Source organism: Ornithorhynchus anatinus, chromosome 1, assembly GCF_004115215.2.
Source record: "Ornithorhynchus anatinus isolate Pmale09 chromosome 1, mOrnAna1.pri.v4, whole genome shotgun sequence".
NCBI classification, from domain to species: Eukaryota; Metazoa; Chordata; class Mammalia; order Monotremata; family Ornithorhynchidae; genus Ornithorhynchus; species Ornithorhynchus anatinus.
The window spans coordinates 170,402,100-170,422,923 of NC_041728.1; the positions used below are offsets into that span (position 1 = coordinate 170,402,100).

Sequence of the window (20,824 nt, forward strand, 5' to 3'; positions counted from 1 at the left end):
AGCCACGCTACTCTGCGTGTAGTGAGCGTTCGGTAAATACCGTCGATTGATCGATCGATCGATTTGGTGGCTGGTTTGGGATTCCGTTGGCAGAATGGAATCGGGTGTCTGTGGCGTTGGGCTCTCTGGGAGAGGGAGAGGATGGAAGAAGGGTGGAAGTGGTGTGCGCGCTGGCAGGCCTCAAGCCCGGGGTGACTCGAGTCGGGAAAGAAAAAGGGCTCCCCGTGTCCCCGCCCAGTGTGTACCCTGGGGAAATGGTTGTCGTCGCTGACGGTATTTGTAAAGTGCTTACTACATGCGAGGCGCCGCGGGAGGTTACCAGCCCATCGGGTTGGACGCAGTCCCTGTCCCGCCGGGGATTCACGGTCCTAATCCCCATTTTACAGATAAGGGCACCGAGGCCCAGAGAAGTAAAGTGACTTGCCCATGGTCACGCGGCGGGCAAGTGGTGGGGCCTGGAGTCGAACCCAGGGCCTTCTGACTCCCAGGCCCGGGCTCCGTCCGCTAGGCTACGCTCCTTCTCTTAATCTCCCCCGCTTCAAAACCTTATTGAAGGCCCATCTCCTCCAAGAAGCCTTCCCTGACTAAGTCCTCTTAATAATAATAATGTTGGTATTTGTTAAGCGCTTACTATGTGCCGAGCACTGTTCTGAGCGCTGGGGTAGACACAAGGGAATCAGGTCGTCCCACGTGGGGCTCACGGTCTTAATCCCCATTTTACAGATGAGGTAACTGAGGCACCGAGAAGTTAAGTGACTTGCCCAAAGTCACACAGCTGACAGATGGCCGAGCTGGGATTTGAACCCATGACCTCTGACACCAAAGCCCGTGCTCTTTCCACTGAGCCACGCTGCTTCTCTTCTCCCACTCCCTTTTGCTCCACTCTTACTTGCTCCTTCATTCATCCTCCCTCCCATCCCCACAGCGCATATTCATTCAGTCGTATTTACTGAGCGCTTACTGTGTGCAGAGCACTGTGCTAAGCGCTTGAAGAGTACAATTCGGCAACAGATGGAGACAATCCCTACCCAACAGTAGTCTCACAGATGTATAGACCTGTAATGTATTTCTCTCTGTATTTGTATTAATGTCCGTCTCCCCCTCTAGACTGTGAGCTTGTCGTGGGCGGGAATGTGTCCGTTGGTTGTTGTACTCTCCCTAGCGCTAAGTACAGTGCTTTGCACACGGTAAGTGCTGAATAAATAGGATTGAACGGATGAGAGAATGAACTCTGCCGCTTGCTCACGGCCTCTTGTCCTTTGGGCTCCCGTGTACCTCCGACACCTGATTCCCCTGCGCCTACCCCAGCGCTTAGAACAATGCTCTGCACATAGTAAGCGCTTAACAAATACCAGCATTATTATTATTATTAATTGTGTCACTCAGATTTGCTCCCCGGGCGGGACTTCATTCATCTGCCTTTACTGAGCGCTAACTGTGTGCAGAGCACTGTAGGAAGCAGCGTGGCTTAGTGGAAAGAGCCTGGGCTTGGGAGTCAGAGGTCATGGGTTCTAATCCCGCCTCCGCCACTTGTCTGCTGTGTGACCTTGGGCAACTCACCTCCCTTCTCTGGGCCTCAGTTACCTCATCTGTAAAATGGGGATTGAGTCCGTGAGCCCCACGTGGGAGAGGGACTGTGTCCAACCTACTATGCTGTATCTACTCCAACGCTTAATGCAGTGCTTGGTACGTAGTAAGCGCTTAACAAATACCACAATTATTATTATTATTATTACTAGGCGCTTGGTTAAGTGCACCCTAGCGGTAAACAGTGACCTTCTCTGCCCACCGGGAAGCTCTCAGCCCTCTCACCCCTCGTGGGCCGCCAGCCCCATCCGCCGGGGTGTCGACCTGTCGTTCCGCGAGGCCGGCGCGTGTTCTAACGTGTGCCTCCCCCCTTGGGGTTTTCTCTTGGTTTTTCAGAGCGGACCGCTGAACGATGAAGCCCCCCAGCCCCGCCGGGAGAGCCCCCCCGTGCCGCTCCGACCCGCCTCTCCTCCCGGTTATTTAAACTGGCCTTTTAATATCCCGCCAGCTGCTCGGCGGACACACATGGTGCATTTTCGCCATTCCCCGGATCGCCTCTCTGAAAGCTCGGGAGCCTTCGGGGAAGAAAGCGGCCCCCCCCGGGTCCGTCCGCCCGCCGGCCCGGCCCGGCGACCCCCCAGCCCCCCCGGCGCCCCGGGCCGCCCCGGCCGGGGGCGGGGAGCGCCCAAGGCCCGCCGGGCCCAGCGGAGGGGCCCGCCATGGAGCCCCGCATGGAGGCCTGCCTGGCCCAGGTGCTGCAGAGGGACGTGGGGAAGCGGCTGCAGGTCGGCCAGGACCTCATGGACTATTTCTCGGACAAGCAGAAGTCGGCGGACCTGGAGCACGACCAGACCCTGCTGGATAAGTTGGTGGACGGCCTGGCCACGTCTTGGGTCAACTCCAGCAACTATAAGGTGAGGCGGGCCGGGCCGGGCCCCGGGGGCGGCGGGGAGGGGAAGACCGGGTGGGACTGTAGCGCCGTGCCCCGATCCCTTCCGTCTCGCCGTCGCCCTAACCCGGAGCTCCCCCCACCACCGCAGCTCCCTTTACGTCGGACCGCAGCTCCCCCCTCCACCCTCAAAGCCGGATTGAGGTCTCCTCTCCTCCCGGAGACCTTCCCGACGAAGCCCTCTCTTCCCCGGCTCCCTCTCCCTTCCGCCCCGTGGTCTCCGCGTTTGGATCCGTGACCTTTGGACATTTGATATCCGCCCCGCCCCCACGGCACTTACGCACGTATCTGGAAAACGTACAGCCTAAATGACTTATTTATTCCTATTAATGACCGTCTGCCCCTCCAGACCGTTAGCTCGCCCTGGGCAGAGAATGCGATCGCTAGCTCTTCTGCACCCTGCCCTTCCGACGCTCAGCACGGTGGCTCGCACACCATAAGCGCGCCGTAAATCCCGTCGGGGGTCGGACTCCCGGGGTGCAGGATCGCTTGGCGGGGCCGGGGGGCGGTGAGGGTCGCCCTCCCCTTCTCCGGAGTCGGCAGGGCCCAACGCGGCGGCGTCTGGCCAGTCTCACGTAGGGAGGGCGAGCAGAGCCGGAGATCACGGCGGGAGAAGGACACGCTGAGGAATGGCTTCTGGCGGGGATTCAGGGTCCCCCGTGGCAGGTGGAGCTGGAAATGGGATCGGGTGCTCCCCCTGCCCTGCCCCCCCCCCCCCCAACAACTCCACCCCCGGGCCACTGGCTTCGATCCCACCCGGGCCCACGTATGGGGGATGGGGAGGATTTCTAGAGGCTCTTTGGTCACCTGATAAAAATAAAAATAAAAATAATAATTGTATTTAATAATAATGATGGTATTCGTTGAGCGCTTATTATTCGCCAAGCACTGTTCTAAGTGCTCCTGTAGATACAAGGTAATCAGGTTGTCCCACGTGGGACTCGCAGTCTTAATCCCCATTTTCCAGATGAGGTAACTAGGGCACAGAGAAGTTAAATGACTTGCCCAAAGTCACACAGCTGACAAGTGGCGGAGTCAGGATTAGAACCCGTGACCTCTGACTCCCAAGCCCGTGCCCTTTCCACTAAGCCCGCTGCTTCTCAGCTATTTGTTAAGTGCTTACTACGTGGCAGGCACTGAACTGATCACTCGGTGGTTACAAGCAGGGGAGGTTGAGTCCAGTCCTTGGCCCACTTGAGGCTCACAACCTTAACCCCCCATTTTGCAGCCGAGGTCACTGAGGCCCAGAGAAGCGAAGCGATTCGCCCAAGGTCACGCGGCGGACGAGTGACGGAGCCGGGATTTGAACCCATGACCTTCTGACTCCCCGGCCCGGGCTCTCTCCACTAAGCCGTGCTCCTTCTGCGTGTCATCGATTCATTCGGTCGTATCAGACGCTCACTGTGTGCGGAGCACGGTACCGAGCGCTCGGGAGAGAACATTACAGCAATAAACGGTGACGTTCCCTGCCCGCGAGGAGCTCACAGTCTAGAGCGGGCAAGACAGACATCCGTACAGGGAAATAAAATGACAGATGTGATACGTAAATGCCGTGGGGCTGGGAGCACGGGCATGGCGGGGAGGAGCACGTCATCACGCTCTCCAGGTTGGGGAGGGAGGGCGGACGCCCGCTCAGTCGGTGCTATTTATTGAGCGCTCGGGTGCAGAGCGGTGCAAGCAGCTGGACGGTGGCGGGGGGGGGGGCATGGGGGGGTGGAGGGCGGGGGACGGACACCTGCCCCACTATGTGCGTGGAAGGATGGTGACCTGGTGGACTCTTCTGGGCCCCGGGGGTGGGCAGGGCGGGGCGGGGGCAGATGGAAGAGACAGTCGAGGGGGCGGGCCCCGCTGGGACCAGCTGCCGCCCGCGCGGGTCCGGCCTCCCGGGACGTCATCCATCCCTTCTCCGTCGCCCTGACTCGCTCCCTCGATTCGTCCCCCGTCCCAGCCCCGCGACACTCGTGTACATCTCTGTCATTTCTTTCTTTCTTTTCTGTCTCTCTCTCCCCCTCTAGTCTGTGAACTCTTTGCGGGCAGGGAATGTCTCCCTTTTTGTGTTCAGTACAGTGCCCTGCACACAGTAAGCACTCGGTAAACACGATTGAGTGACTGAATGAATGCAGAGCACTGAACTAAATGCTTAGCGGAGCCCAGTTGAATCAGTAGACCGTCTTTTAGTGGACCCTCTCTTAGTGGAAAGAGCCCAGGCCTGGGTGCCAGAGGAACTGTGTTCTAGTCGGCTCTGCCACATTTTTTTTTTAAATGGTATATAGTAATTATAATGTTGGTATTTGTTAAGCGCTTACTATGTGCCGAGCACTGTTCTAAGCGCCAGGGTAGATACAGGGTCATCAGGTTGTCCCACGTGGGGCTCACAGTCTTAATCCCTATTTTACAGATGAGGGAACTGAGGTACCGAGAAGTTAAGTGACTTGCCCCAGGTCACACAGCTGACAGGTGGTGGAGCCGGGATTAGAACCCATGACCTCTGCCTCCTAAGCCCGGGCTCTTTCCACTGCTGTTACTCTGTGCCAGACACCGTACTAAATGCTGGGGAAGATGCAAGATAATCGGGTTGGACACGGTCCCCTGTCCCACATGGGACTTGAAGTCTTAATCCCTGATTCACAGATGAGGGAACCGAGGCCCAGAGAAGTGAAGCGACTTGCCCAAGGTCACCCAGCAGCCGAGGGCAGAGCCGGAGTTAGTCCTCTTGACCCCCAGGCTCGGGCTCTTTCTACTAGTTCGCACTGTTTGCCTGCTGGGTGGTATTGGGTGAATCACTTCACTCTCTGGACCTCATTTCTCCCATCCTTAAAATGGGGATTCAGTAGCCGTTCTCCCTGATTCTTAGTCCGTGAGCCCCTGGATCTGTGCGCAGAGTGATTATTGTGTTTTCTATCCCAGTGTTCAGTACAGTGTTTGGCACATAGCAAGGTCTTAAATGCCACAGTGTCATGATCTGCCCTGACGGATCATACTGGAATTTCTTAAGCACTGGCTGTGGGCTAAGGATTGGTAATAATAATTAATAATTACGGTGTTTGTCTTCCTACGTGGTAGGCACTGTACTAAGCCCTGGGATGGATACAAACAAATCGGGTTGGACGCGGTCCCTGTCCCGCGTGGGGCTTACAGTCTATTTCCCATTTTACAGATGAGGTAACTGAGTTCCAGAGAAGTGAAGTGACGTGACTAAGGCCAAACAGCAGACAAATGGCGGAGCCCGGATTAGAACCCTTGACCCTCTGACCCCCAGGCCCGTACTCTATCCACTACGCCATGCTGCTTCCCTACGAACAAATCAGATTGAACAGAGTCTCCACTGGGACTCACAATCCCCATTTTACAGGCGAAGAAACCGAGGGCCAGAAAGTGAAATGCTCAAGGTCACCCAGCACTCCAGGGGCAGAGCTGGGATTCGAACCCAGGGGTTTCCCGTCGCCCCCTCCCCATTCCCGTCCCCGCTCCGCCCCATGTTCGTTCCACTAGGCGGACGGTGCTGCTTCCTCCTTGGATGACTCCCAGGTTTTCAGGGTTCAAAGGGTTTATTCATTCAGTCGTATTTATTGAGCGCTTACTGTGTGCACAGCACTGTACTAAGTGCTTGGAATGTACGGTTTAGCAACAGATAGAGACAGTCCCTGTGTCTGCCATTTATAAAGCTGGCAAATCCAGCCAGTACCTCTTTGAGGCCGGGACTGAATTTTCATGGACCGTTCACCACTCGACTATCTGGATTTAGAAGAATTCTGTCTCAGAGTGATTTTGAAGATTTCTATTTCCATTTCTGAATTCTTCTCGAACAAGAGCGAGAAGTCATTAAGGGGAGGTGGAGGAGGGGAAATGTTCTAACTCTCCCTCTCAAATCGCATACTCCGATTTCACATTTTTAAATACTTTAAGTAAAATAAATACCAACGCAAAGCTTGTTTTAGGAAGCATGGGATTGGGGCTTAAAAATCCGTGTTTCATTCACTCCCAGGTGGTTACCGAGAATAGACGCTAAGTCATATTTAGCATTTGCCGTATTTTATGTCCCGTAGGTGTGAAGTAAACTTGCCGGTGGAATACATTCGCTTGGTACTGGGTCAGTGAGTTGTTAGAAAAGTAGCGTGGCTTAGTGGATAGAGCCTGGGCCTGGGAGTCGGAGGGACCTGGGTTCTAATCCCGGCTCCCCAACTTGCCTGCCGCGTAACTTGGGGCAAGTCACTTCATTTTTCTGGGCCTCAGTGACCTCATCTGGAAAATGGGGATTAAGAGTGTGAGCCTCATGCGGGACAGGGACTGTGTCCCACCTGATTAATTTGTACCGAGCCCAGAGTTTTGAACAGTGCTTGGCACATAGTAAGCGCTTAACAAGTCCTGTAATTATTATTCTTTAGAAAGCAGTTCAACACTGCTAAAATGGAGATTTACTACATTATTCAGATTCCCGGGAGAAGACTTCTGGCCATTTAACTGTGTCAACTCGGTCGAATGGCCAAGAGCCCTTATGAGGACCGGAATTGCTGGAGGCTCTCATGCCATTTTGCGTAGATACCGACTTTATCGTTTTTCTGTTCTCTAGAGAGGGAAACTGAGCCGAGGGAGGAAAATAGAGGGGCAGAAGACAGAAGAGTGACTTGTGTACCTGGGTCCGCTTCAGCGTCCGACCCTTCTAGCTTTAATAGCCGCCTGCTTTCTCTCCCCCGTTAGGGAGTAAACTCCTTGCGTTCCGGGGACGGTAACGTGTTACGAGCGGGGAAACGTGGCTGCTAATTCTACCGTAGAGTACTTTCCCGATCGCTCGGTACGGTGCTTTGCCCCCCTCTCTGCAAGTGTCGCAGAGCTTTAATCCCAAAAGCCTCTTAAAAAATAAAAGCGGGGAGGAGAAACTGAGAGAGCTTTGCTTTTAAGAGGGACACCGTCACATGGTAGTGTCAGATTGTGATTGACCTGCTGGGCTGCCGAGGCCTTGGCCGGCCTGGCTGACCTTCACCTTATCGCTGGCAAAAACCCTTATTGGACAAGACACACAAACACACACACGCACCTCCCTCCCCCTCCCTGCTCCTCTCCCTCCCTGCTCTTTTTCTCTCCTTCCCTCTCTCTCCCTCCCTCTTTCCTCTCTGTCCCCCCTCTCTCACTTCCTTCCCTCCCTCTCTCCTCTCTGTCCCCCCCTTCCCTCCCTCTCTCTCTCCTCTCTCTTCCTCCCTCCTTCCCTTCCTTCCTCCTTCCCTCCCTCTCTTCCCCCCCCCGACCCCGCTGCTTTCTCTCTCCCTTCCTTCCTCCTTCCCTCTCTTCCTCTCTTTTTCCCCCCATCTCCCAGCCTTCCTCTCTCCCTTTCTCTCTCCCTTCTCTTCCTTCCCTCCCTCCCTCTCTTCCCCCCCCTTTCTCTCTGCCTCCCTCCCTCCTTTTTCCCTCCCTCCCTCCCTCCCTCCCTCCCTCCCAGTTTAGGTCCTCTTGAGATTAGTGAAGAAGAAACAAATGGGATGTTTCTCATTAACACTCCCAGCCTGATTCCAAAGCATTTTTTAATACATCTTAATTTTCCCTCTGTCCCGCCTCTCTCTCTCCCTTCCTCCTTCCCTTCCTTCCTCCTTCTCTCCCTCCCTCTTTCCCACCCACCCACTCTTTTCCCCCCGTCCTCCCTCTTTCTTCCCTTTCTCCCCCTTCCTCCCTTCTTCCTTCCCTCCCTTCCTCTCTTTTCCCCTCCTCTCCCTCCCTCCAAATTTAGGCCCTCTTGAGATTAGTGAAGAAGAAACAAACGGGATATTTCTCATTAACGCTCCCAGTCTGATTCCAAAGTATTTTTGAACACATCTTAATTTTCCCTCTAAGTAGTTGTCGTGCTTCTTTCGCACCTGTCTTATGCCATGTTCAGTCTACCTTGTATCTACCCCAGTGCTTAGGACAGCGCTTGGCACGTAGTAAGCACCTAACAAATGCCATCATCATCATTATTATTACTATCTCTGATATATTGTACTCTCCCAAGCACTTAGTACAGCGTGCTGCACACATTGAGCACTCAGTAAATGCCATTGATTGATTGATGTGCTGTGCTGTTCTGGTCCCCGGCAAGAGGCCGATAGAGAAATAGGGTGAGATGTCTTTCTTCGAGGGGTCTACGGCGTGGTGGAGGGAGACAGCCGAGCAGTGGGAAATATGGGAGAGCAGCATGGCCTAATGGATAGGGCCCGGGAGTCAGAAGAACCTGGCTTCTGATCCCGGTTCAGCGACTTGTCTGCTGTATGACACTGGGCGAGTCACTTCACTTCTCTGGGCCTCAGTTCCCTCTTCTGTCAAGTGGGGATTAAGATGTTGTTTTTGTTTTGTTCTGTTTTGCTTTGCTGTCTGTCTCCCCCGTTTAGACCGTGAGCCCGTCATTGGACAGAGATTGTCTCTATCTGTTGCCGAATTGTACATTGGTACAACCGCTTAGTACAGTGCTCTGCACATAGTAAGTGCTCAATAAATATTGTTGAGTAAATGAATGAATGAATGACTGTGAACCCCTTGTGGAACAGGGACTGTGTCCACCTCATACCTACCCCAGCACTTAATGCAATGCCTGGCACATAATAAGCGCTTAACTACTACAATGAATTTATATGTGTGTGTATGTATATATATGTACACACACATATAAATAATAATAATAATGATGATATTTGTTAAGCGCATATTATGTGGCCAGCACTGTTCAAAGCGCTGGGATAGATAAAAAGTACTCAGGTTGTCCCACGTGGGGCTCGCGGTCTTAATCCCCATTTTACGTATGAGGTGACTGCGGCACAGAGAAGCCAAGTGGCTTGCCCAGGGTCGCACAGCGGACCAGTGGAGGAGCCAGGATGAGAGCCCTTGTCCTCTGACTCCCAAGCCCGAGCTCTTTCCACTAAGCCACGCTACACACGTGTGTGTGTCTGTATAAGGATTTCTGTAAGGAGGGTTGGGAGGTTGTGGTGGATGGTAGCGGCCGGAAGTTAATAATGAGAGAAGACCCCTGATTCAGAAGGTGAGTTTTTAAAAGAGTCCTGAGCAGGATGTGGTCAGATTGGGGAGCGAGTCTGTTCGAGAGCGCCACTGATGACATAGAATGGAAGCCTGTCAGTGGACAGGGATTGTCTCTATCTGTTGCCGAATTGTACATTCCAAGCGCTTAGTACGGGGCTCTGCACATAGTAAGTGCTCAATAAATACTATCGAATGAATAAGGCGCGGTGCCACCGCTGGCGAGGGTTTGTATGTATCGTTCTTCTCACGGGCCTACTATCTGCCAGGTGATCTACTAAGCACTGGGGTCGATTTAAGAAAATCCAGTCGGGCATGGTCCTCGTCCCGCCTGGGCCACACAGACACACAGGGAAACAGCGTGGCTCAGCGGAAAGAGCCCGGGCTTGGGAGTCAGAGATCATGAGTTCGAATCCCAGCTCTGCCACTTGTCGGCTGTGTGACTTTGGGCAAGTCACTTAACTTCTCAGTGCCTCAGTTCCCTCATCTGTACAACGGGGATAAACTGTGAGCCTCACGTGGGACAACCCGATTACCCTGTATCTACCCCAGCGCTTAGAACAGTGCTCTGCACATAGTAAGCGCTTAACAAATACCAACATTATTATTATTATTATTACAAACTGCGGGGCGGAGGATTGAATCCCCACTTTACAGATGAAGAAATTGAGACCCAGAGGAAGCGAAGTGACCTGTCCGAGGTCCCGCAGCCGGCACGTGGCAGAGCCGGGATTAGAACACGGGTCTTCGGACTCCCGGGGCCGTGCTTTAGCCGCTGGGCCACGCTGCTCCCCGGGGTGTCTGTCAGCTTGGGTGGAGCGAGGGCCGTGAGATGCGGCGGGAGGGGAGAGGCCGGCTTGGTTTAGGGGAGCCCGCTGGGGGAGATCTTCGTGCCTGGAATCGGTGGATCGGCGGCATACGTCGAGTCCTTACTGTGTGCAGAGCACTGTGCTTGGGGGAGTACAAGAGAACGATAAACGGACACATTCCCTGCCCACAAGGAGCTGACAGTCCGGAACGGAGAGCGGCAGGAGCGGGGGACCCACCCGGGCACCCCCCGCTGAGAGAAACGGAGGGAGACGGCCAGGACGGGGGCGGTCAGTCAGTGGGATTTATTGAGCACGTACTGTGTGCGGAGCACTGTACGAAGCGCTTGATAGAGTCCTATATGAGAGAGAGATTCCTTGGAAAGAAGGCGGGAGAATGGTCCCCAGCGTTTCCTTCCCGGGCCCCGTGTAAGTACTTACTACATCTAAACACGTGTCCCATTTCTGGTCAGTGCCGGAAAAACCCGAGGCCACGCGAGCTCGTCCCTCTATTTACACGTTGATTCAATGATTTCGAAGAAGCGATTCCATACGGCGCTTCCTTTGAAGAATGCGAAAAGAGGACTCTGTGTGGTTTGACTCTATGTGATTTCCTCCTTTTCCTCCTCCTCCTCCTCCTCCTCCTCTTAGTATCCGAAACACTAGTCTGACATTAGTTAAAGGAATGGGTCGCATTCCTTCAGCGACGGAACTTTTTCCACTTGGCTTTTCTGTTGATTACAGAGGAAGGAAAATAAAACAGATGTTACCTAGCGAGACGAAATGTTGATTGCAGATAAGTCTGCCTCATCGTATCCAAAATGGATGTTCACACATGAGGGGCGTCATTTGGAAGAAGTTTGAGCTCTGAAGGTAGAAAAGCCCTTGATGTTATCACGTTCATTAGCTGACTGAGCCAATAACTCCCTCTCTGAACTGGAAGCTCCTTATGCGCAGGGAATGTGTCTACCAGCTCTTTTGGATTGTGCTCAGTACAGTACCCTGCATACAGTATACGCTCAATAAATACTATCGATTGATGGCAAATAATAATGATTATGGTATTTTCATTCATTCATTCATTCAGTAGTATTTATTGAGTGCTTACTATGTGCAGAGCACTGTACTAAGCGCTTGGAATGTACAAATCGGCAACAGATAGAGACAGTCCCTGCCCGTTGATGGGCTCACAGTCTAATCGGGAGAGACAGACAGACAAGAACAATAGCAATAAATAGAATCAAGGGGATGAACATCTCATTAAAACAATAGCAATAAATAGAATCAAGGTGATGTACAGCTCATTAACAAAGTAGGGTAATGAAAATATATACAATTTGCCGGGCACTGTTCTAGGCACTGGGCTAGATACAAGGTAATCAGGTTGGACCCAGTCCCTGTCCCACATGGGGCTCACAGTCTGAATCCCCATTTTCCACGTGAGGGAACTGAGGCTCAGAGAAGTGAAGTGACTTGCCTGAGGTCCCGCAGCAGACAAGGGGTGGAACCGGGATAATAATAATAATGATGATGATGGTATTTGTTAAGCACTTACTATGTGCAGAGCACTGTTCTAAGCGCTGGGGAGGATACAAGGTGATCAGGTTGTCCCACGTGGGGTCACAGCCTTAGTCCCCATTTTATAGATGGGGTAACTGAGGCACAGAAAAGTTAAGTGACTTGCCCAGAGTCCCACAGCTGACAGCTGACAAGAGGCGGAGCACAGATTGTTTGGTCACAGTCCCTGTCCCACATGGGGCTCACAGCCACGATCCCCATTTTATTCAATAGTATTTCATTCAATAGTATTTATTGAGCGCTTACTATGTGCAGAGCACTGTACTAAGTAAGCATTTGGAATGAACAAGTCGGCAACAGATAGAGACAGTCCTTGCCGTCTGACGGGCTTACGGTCTAATCGGGGGAGACGGACAGACGAGAACGATAGCAGTAAATAGAGTCGTGGGGAAGAACGTCTCGTAAAAACAATGGCGACTAAATAGAATCGAGGCGATGTACATCTCATTAACAAAATAAATAGGGTGATGAAAATATATACAGTCGAGCGGACCAGTACGGTGCCTAGGGGATGGGAAGGGAGAGGGGGAGGAGCAGAGGGAGATGGGGGGAAAAGAGGTTTAAGCTGCGGAGAGGTGAAGGGGGGGCGGTAGAGGGAGTAGAGGGAGATGGGGAGCTGAGTCTGGGAAGGCCTCTTGGAGGAGGTGAGTTTAGAGAAGCAGCGTGGCTCAGTGGAAAGAGCACGGGCTTTGGAGTCAGAGGTCATGAGTTCGAATCCCACTTGTCAGCTGTGTGACTGTGGGCGAGTCACTTTACTTCTCTGTGCCTCGGTTACCTCATCTGTAAAAAGGGGGATTAAGACTGTGAGCCCCACGTGGGACATCCTGATTCCCCTGTGTCTACCCCAGCGCTTAGAACAGTGCTCGGCACATAGTAAGCGCTTAACAAATACCAACATTATTATTATTATTTTAAGTAGGGTTTTGAAGAGGGGAAGAGAATGAGTTTGGCGGAGGTGAGGAGGGAGGGCGTTCCGGGACCGCGGGAGGACGTGGCCCGGGGGTCGACGGCCCCTGGCCCCGGCCCCATTTTACATATGAGGCGACTGAGGCACAGAGAAGTAAAGTGATCTGCCCCAGGTCAGGTTGCCGAGCTGGAATTAGCACCCAGATCCTTCCGACTCCCGGGCCTCTATCCACTAGGCCGTCCTGGTTCTTCGATTGAGTACTTTGGAGCTGTCGGCGAGGAGTTTCTGCTTGATGTGGAGAAGGGAGGTGACCATTAAGAGGATTTTGGGCTGCAGAGTGAAGTGTGGACTTGACAGGGGAGAGGCCGAATGGAGGCAGGGCGCTCAGCGAGGAGGCCGATCCCGTCTTCCAGGTGGACAGTGAGCAGTGGAGGAGCAGTTCGGATAGAGAGGAAGGGGTGGATTCCGGAAATGTTCAGAAGAAGAACCTGAAGACTAGGGTAACTGATTGAATTTGATGGTCGAGAGAGAGAGAGAGAGGAGTCTAGGCTAATGCCAAGGTGGCAAGCTTGATCAATGGGAAGGATGGCGGTGCTGTCAATAGTAATAATTATGGTATTTGGTAAGCGCTTACTATGTGCAGAGCACTGTTCTAAGCGCCGGGGTATATACAGGCTGTCCCACGTGGGGCTCACAATTTTTAATCCCCATTTTTGCAGATGAGGGAACAGGCCCAGAGAAGTTAAATGACTTTCCCAAGGCCACGCAGCAGACAAGTGGCGGAGCCGGGATTAGAACCCACGCCCTCTGACTTCCAAGCCCAGGCTCTTTCCACTAAGCCACGCTGCAATAGTGATGAGAAAGGAAGGAGAGGATAAGGTTTGGGAGGAAAGATGAGGAGTTCAGTTTTAAAACAGTCAGTGCCTGAGGTCCCGCCAATTAGTATGACCAGGGACAAGCTCCAAGCACCACCTTAGCCTATCCAGCGCTTAGAACAGTGCTTGGCACATAGTAAGCGCTTAACAAATACCATCGTCATCTGTTCGTCAAAGATGTGTCTTTGGATTATGAATAAATCAGTCAAGAAGCAGCATGGTATAGTGGCTAGGGCCCGGGCCTGGGAGTCAGAAGGTCGTGGTTCTAATCCCGGCTCTGCCGCTTGTCTGCTGTGTGACCTTGGGTAAGTCACTTCCCTTCCTCTGGGCCTCACTTTCTTCATCTGTGAAATGAGGATGGAGACTGTGAGCCCCGTGTGGGCCAGGGACTGTGTCTAACCCGATTTGCTTGTATCCACCCCAGTGCCTGGCACCTAGTAAGCACTTAACAAATAATAATAATAATAATAATGTTGGTATTTGTTAAGCGCTTACTATGTGCCGAGCACTGTTCTAAGCGCTGGGGTAGACATAGGGAAATCAGGTTGTCCCACGTGGGGCTCACGGTCTTAATCCCCATTTTACAGATGAGGGAACTGAGGCACAGAGAAGTTAAGTGACTCGCCCACAGTCACACAGCCGACAAGTGGCAGAGCTGGGATTCGAACTCATGAGCCCTGACTCCAAAGCCCGTGCTCTTTCCACTGAGCCACGGACAAATACCGTTATTATTATTATGATGATTATTTTTTGAGGGCTTACTCTATTCAGAGCACTGTACTAAGAGTTTGCTAGAGTACAGGATCACAGAGTTGGTAGATTCATTCATTCAATAGTATTTATTGAGTGCTTACTATGTGCAGAGCAGTGTACTAAGCGTTTGGAATGTACAGATCGGCAACAGATAGAGACAGTCCCTGTCCATTGACGGGCTTACAGTCTAATCGGGGGACGGACAAAAACAATAGCAATAAATAGTATCTAGGGGATGAACATCTCATTAAAACAATAGCAATAAATAGAATCAAGGTGATGTACATCTCATTAACAAAATAAATCCGTACCCTGCCCAGATCTTTTCCCATCTCACAGGTTTCACACCCCAAAAGATGGGGGCCTCAAAATGAGAGGCAAATGAGCTTTCGTTTCTCATTTGTATTGGAAGGAGAGTAGCTGGAGACTGTGGAAAGATGTGGCCCAGAAATAAATGGGTAATAAAATATGAACAGAATTTCTCTTTTGAAAACAGGGAGTCAGGCATTTGAGGTGGAGGCTCTTGCCTTTTGATATAATGCCTGATGTGTTTGGGTGTTGGTTTAAGTTTAAGGGGGGCCGTAGGGCAAATATTTTAATGTTTGAGAGCCAGTAAAATAACCTATTCTGGTGAGCGAATAGTCCCTGGAAATAAATGATGCATTTGACTAACAGATTTTTCTCTCTACCATAGACACTCATCTTGGTCTATTGAAATTAAATGGAAATATGGCACCAAGTAGTGATCCTGTATTCTGCCAAACTCAGTACAGCGCTCTGGGTATAGTGGATAATAGTAATAATAATAATGATGGCATTTGTTAAGCCCCTACTATATGCAAAGCACTGTGCTAAGCGCTGGGAGGGATACTAGATGATCAGGTTGTCCCACGTGGAGCTCACTGTCTTAATCCCCATTTTCCAGATGAGGTCACAGAGGCACAGAGAAGTGAAGTGACTTGTCCAAAGTCCCAGAGCTGACAAGTGGCAGAGCTGGGATTAGAACCCATGACCTCTGACTCCCAAGTCCGTGCTCTTTCCCTGAGCCACAAGCACGGGCCGGGCAGTTAGAAGACCCGGGTTCTAATTCTGACTCCGCCGTTTGCTGTGTGAGCTTCGGCAAGTCATTTAACAGTGCTTAGAACAGTGCTCAGGGCTTAGAACAGTGTTTGGCACATAGGGCTTAACAAATCCCATAAGCGCTTACTGTGTGTAGAGCACTGTGCTAAGCACTTGGGAGAGTACAGTACAACAGTAAGCCGATACATGCCCTGCCCAGAACGAATTCAGGGAGCCAAGGTGCCCGTGCTTAGAACGGTGCTTGGCACATAGTTAATAAGCACCAGAGAAGCAGCATGGAATAGTGGCTAGAGCACGGACCTGGCAGCCAGAAGGTCATGGGTTCTAATTCCAGCTTGTGTGACCTTGGGCAAATCACTTCACTTCTCTGGGCTTCAGTTACCTCATCTGTAAAATGGGGACTTAATTTAGCTTCCTGAAAAAACAGCCTGATAATCCTATTTGGTGGCCCAGCTAGCCGTTGCCTTTAATTTTTAATTCTTTTTTAAAGGTATTTTTTAAGCACTTACTACGTGGCAGGCACTGTACTAAGCGCTGGGGTAGCTACAAGCTAATCAGGTTGGACACAGTCCCTGTCCAACACGAGTCTCTCGGTCTTCACCCCCTTTTACAGAGGAGGGAACTGAGGCACAGAGGAGTGAACTGATGCACCCAAGGTTGCACAGTGGACAAGTGTGAGAGTAGCGTGGCCCAGTGGAGAGAGCACAGGCCTGGGAGTCGGAGGGACCTGGGTGCTAATCCTGGCTCTGTCAATTGCTTGCTGCGTGACCTTGGGCAAGTCACTTCACTTCTCCCCCTTTCCCTCTGCTCCTCCCCCTCCCCCTCTCCCGTCCCATCCCCTCAGCACTGCACTCCTCCGCTCGACTGTATATATCATTACCCTATTTATTTTGTTAATGAGATGTACATCACCTTGATTCTATTTATTTGCTATTGTTTTAATGAGATGTTCTTCCCCCCGATTCTATTTATTGCCATCGTTCTTGTCTGTCCGTCTCCCCCGATTAGACCGTAAGCCCGTCAAAGGGCAGGGACTGTCTCTATCTGTTACCGATTTGTACATTCCAAGCGCTTTCTAGTGCTCTGCACATAGTAAGCGTTCAGTAAATACTATTGAATGAATGAATGAATGCATTCTCCGTGCCTCAGTTTCCTCCATTGGAAATTAGGATGCCTGTTCTCCCCCCTACTTAGAATGAGAGCCTCATGTGGGACAGGGACTATGTCCTATCTAATCGACTTCTATCCACCCCACTGCTTAGAACAGTGTTTGACCCATAGTAAAGGCTTAAGAAATACTATTAAAAAAGAAAACCCCCCAAAAAGTGGCGAGGCTGGAATTGGAACCCAGGTCCTCTGACTCCCCGGCCTGCGCTTTTTTCATTAGGTGATGCCGGGGAAGCCATTATGGCCTCTTCTCCTCCTCCTCTTCCCCCTCCTCCTCCGTCCCTCTTTTCTTCCAGCTGGAGGGCTCTGTGAGTTGTCAGACAACAGAGAGGTATTTCAGGTGGAATTAAGTCTGATTTTTCCACAGTGCCCCACACCATCTGTTTGTTTGTGCATCTGCGGGAGCCCGGGGGTTGCTGTTCGGTTGTGGAAGCTTGAATCTCCCCAGCTCATCTTAGTCTTCCCTTAATGAGTGATTAGTTGGGGAAAGAGAGGAAGGAGAGAGGAGAGAGAGAGAAAACATAGGAGAAATGAGGAGAGAGGGATGAGAGGAGAGAGAGGAAAGAAACAGAGAGAGACTTTTACCACCAGCCATTTTTATGATATTTGTTAAGCACCTACTGTGTGCCAGGCACTGTACCAAGTGGGCGAGATACAAGTTAATCAGGTTGGACCCAGTCCCTGACCTCCATGGGGCTCACCATCCTAATCTCCATTTCCCAGGTGAGGAAACTGAGGCTCAGAGAAGTGAAGTGACTTGCCCAGGGTCACACAGCAGACACGTGGTGGAGCCGGGATTAGAACCCAGGTCTTTCAGACTCCCAGGCCCGGGCTCCATCCACTAGACCACACTGCCTGTCAGCTGTTCTCCCTCTGTCTTAGCTTGGCGGCTCCGTGCGGGGCTGGGACTGTTTCCGATCTCACGATCTCTGTCTTCCCCACTGCTTAGCACAGTGCTCGACCCCTCGTAAGCACTAACAAATACCACAGGTGGCAGTTGCCGTTTTTGTTGTTACTCTCCCCCCACTTGCAACCTTTATTGAAGGCCCATCTCCTCCCGGAGGCCTTTCTGGACTGAACCCCGCTTTTCCTCATCTCGCACTGCCTTCTGCGTCACCCTGACTTACTCCCTTTGCTCTTCCCCCCCTTCCAGCCCCAAAGGATGATGATGGCATTTGTTAAGCACGTAACTATGTGCAAAGCACTGTTCTGAGCGCTGCGGGGGATACAAGGTGATCAGGTTGTCCCACGTGGGGCTCACAGTCTTCATGCCCGTTTTACAGATGGGGTAACTGAGGCCCAGAGAAGTGAAGTGACTTGCCCAAAGCACTTATATACGTATCTGTAACTTAAGTATTTATATTAACGTCTGCTTCCCCCTCCAGTCTGTAAGCTCACTGTGGGCAGGGAATGTGTCCGTTTATTATGTTGTCCTGTCCCAAGCATTTAGTACAGTGCTCTGCACATAGTGAGCGCTCAATAAATACAACTGACTGATCGTTGTCGTTATTGTTATTACTGGCTCTGCTCTCAGGTAGTTAGTTGAGACTACTTTAAAGGAGCACTGAAGCCCAATTTTGTCTGGCCCAGTAGGCCAGAGTCAGGCAGTTGTTCAGTTCATTCAGGCGTATTTATTGAGCGCTTACTGTGTACAGAACACTATACTGAGCACTTGGAATGTACAATTCGGCAACAGATAGGGACAGTGGGCTCACAGTCTAAAACGGGGGAGAGAGACAGCAAAACGAAACAGGTAGAAAGGCATCAGTACCATCAAAGTAGATAAATAGAAATAAGTAGAAATAGAAATAGATTTATTAATAAATAAATACATAGAAATAAAAATAGAGTTTGTCTGCGGCTGCTTCGCGTTTCTGGGCCTCGGTTACCTCATCTCTAAAATGGAGATTGAGACTTTGAGGCCCAGGTGGGACAGGGTCAGTGGCCAACCCAATTAGCTTGTATTCGCCCCCAGCACTACGTGCCTGGTACGTAGTAAGCGCTTAACAGATACCATCAAAAAACCAAGAACTGTCAAAAACCCTTGAGCAATCTCTCGATCTCCGGAAAACAGCACTGCACAAGGAAAGAACAGTGTTTTTCTTTATTTTTAACCATAGAGGGTCTGAATTCAATAGCTTAGATGTAAGTTTCAGAAGAAAACATGTACTTTAGTCAGGAAAAACGCTCCAAGAACAGGGAGTCCCTTGGGGAGTGAAAGGAATTATTTTAGAACTACTCCATATACAATGGGAATAATGAGGTATTTCTTGTTTTACAGATGAGTAGGATTTTAAACAATGATCGTTGTGTAGCTTAGTGGAAAGAGCACGGCCTCAGGAGTCAGAGGTCGTGAGCTCTAATGCCGGCCCGACCACTTGCCTGCTGTGTGACCTTAGGCAAGTCGCTTAACTGCTCAGTGCCTCTGTTTTCTCATCTGTAAAATGGGGATTCGATGCCTGTGCTCCCTCCTACTTAAACAGGGTGACCCTGGTGGGACCTGATTATCTCCTGTCAACCCCAGCACTTAGTACAGTGCTTGGCATGTAGTAAATGTTTATTACTATTCTAATAATATTCTTATCTCTGCTTTTGAAATGCTAGTCGTTCTCAAGATCCAGCGAGCCGGTTACATAAAGGAAATAATCCATGTAAAGTCAATCACGTAAAGATTAAGAAAAATCCATTTAAAAGAAAAAGCCCAGAGAAAACTCAGGGGTCAAAAGCTGCTTATTTTCCTCCTGTTTACATTCACGGCTTGAAGTATTGCAATATCACTTACACCGGAATATATTTTTGTTCTGTTTTTGGTTTCTTGAGAAGCAGCACGGTCTGGTGTAAAGAATCTGAGCTTGGCAGTCAGTCAGTCAAATTTTTTGAGTGCTTACTGTGTGCAGAGCACTGTACTAAGTGATTGGAAGAGTACCGTAGAATGGGCACACTCCCTGCCCACAATGAGCTCACAGTCTTAGAGAGGACCTGGGTTCTAATCTCGGCTCTGCCACGTTAATGCTGCGTGACCTGGGACAACTCGCTTAATTTCTCTGGGCTCAATTTACTTATGTGAAAAATGTTGATTAAATACACCTGCGCTTCCTCGCCAATCAATCCCTCCCTCAGTCAATCAAACCCCAGCGCGTAGATCAGTGCTTGGCACATAGCACGTAACAAATATCACCATCATTTGTATTATTACCATTATTATCCTTATTTCTAGCTCCGCTTTAATGAGAAATACCCAGTTGATGGAATACTTGACTGCGGACACATCTCTATAAGAAACTGAAGTAGCACCGTAACTGCAGCGGTGTTATAGTTTCCAAGAGAGTTTGTAAGGAACAGAATTACTGATGCCTAAGGGCTTGAGGCAAAAATTCAAATTCCAGGTTATAAAGAAGGTCACCGCATAAATGAATATTCTGATGAACGTGACAGACTAGAAAGGCTGCACATTCCCGGAGATCGAGGTCAGGTTAGAGATCAGTTCAGTACATTGCCTCAAGCGCTTAGTATGGAGTCTGGCACGTGGTAAGCGCTTAACAAATACTATTATTATTATTATTATTTAATTGCACACTGAGGGGAAAAATACCTTTGGAAAGACAAATTGCCAGTGGCTTAGAAGAATTCAAGTCGAATTGTGTAGAGAAGTAGAGTGGCTCAGTGGAAAGAGCCCGGGCTTGGGAGTCAGAGGTCATGGGTTCTAATCCCGGCTCCGCCATTTGTCAGCTATGTGACTTTGGGCACGTCATTTCATTTCCTCAGTTCCTTCATCTGTAAAATGGGGATTAAGACTGTGAGCCCTATGAGGGACAGGGACTGTGTTCATCCCGATTAACTTGTATCTACCCCAGCTTATAGTAGAGTGCCTGGCACAGAGTAAGTGCTGAACAAATACCAATAAAAAAAAATAGCATGAAAATAAATAACAGGTAGGGGAAGCAGCATGCTATAAGGGGATGGACATAAGTGTTGTGGAGAGCTCACCTCCTCCAGGAGGCCTTCTCTGACGGAGCCCCCCCTTTCCCTCTGCTCCTCCTCCCCTCCTCTTCCCCCTTCCCATCCTCTGCTCTTCCCCGTTCCCCTCCACACTGTGCATATTTATCTATATTATTACCCTATTTATTTTGTTAATGACGTGTATATCTCCTTGATTCTGTTTATCTTGATGATGTATGGTTTTGTT

The 20,824-nt window shown here is 50.6% G+C and overlaps 1 protein-coding gene across 22 annotated transcripts in view; it reads left to right on the plus strand.

The window, feature by feature from the left end:
• The first annotated feature begins 2,215 nt into the window (after positions 1 to 2,215).
• The window catches only part of CLASP1 (cytoplasmic linker associated protein 1), a 316,975-nt gene continuing 298,366 nt past the window's right edge, over positions 2,216 to 20,824 (plus strand). For all 22 annotated transcript variants that reach the window (XM_029070008.2, XM_029070425.2, XM_029070041.2 and 19 more), the window contains exon 1: positions 2,216 to 2,441. In XM_029070008.2, coding sequence (XP_028925841.1) covers positions 2,247 to 2,441 — 195 coding nt within the window. In that variant the 5' untranslated portion in view covers positions 2,216 to 2,246. The remainder of the gene's footprint in view (positions 2,442 to 20,824) is intronic.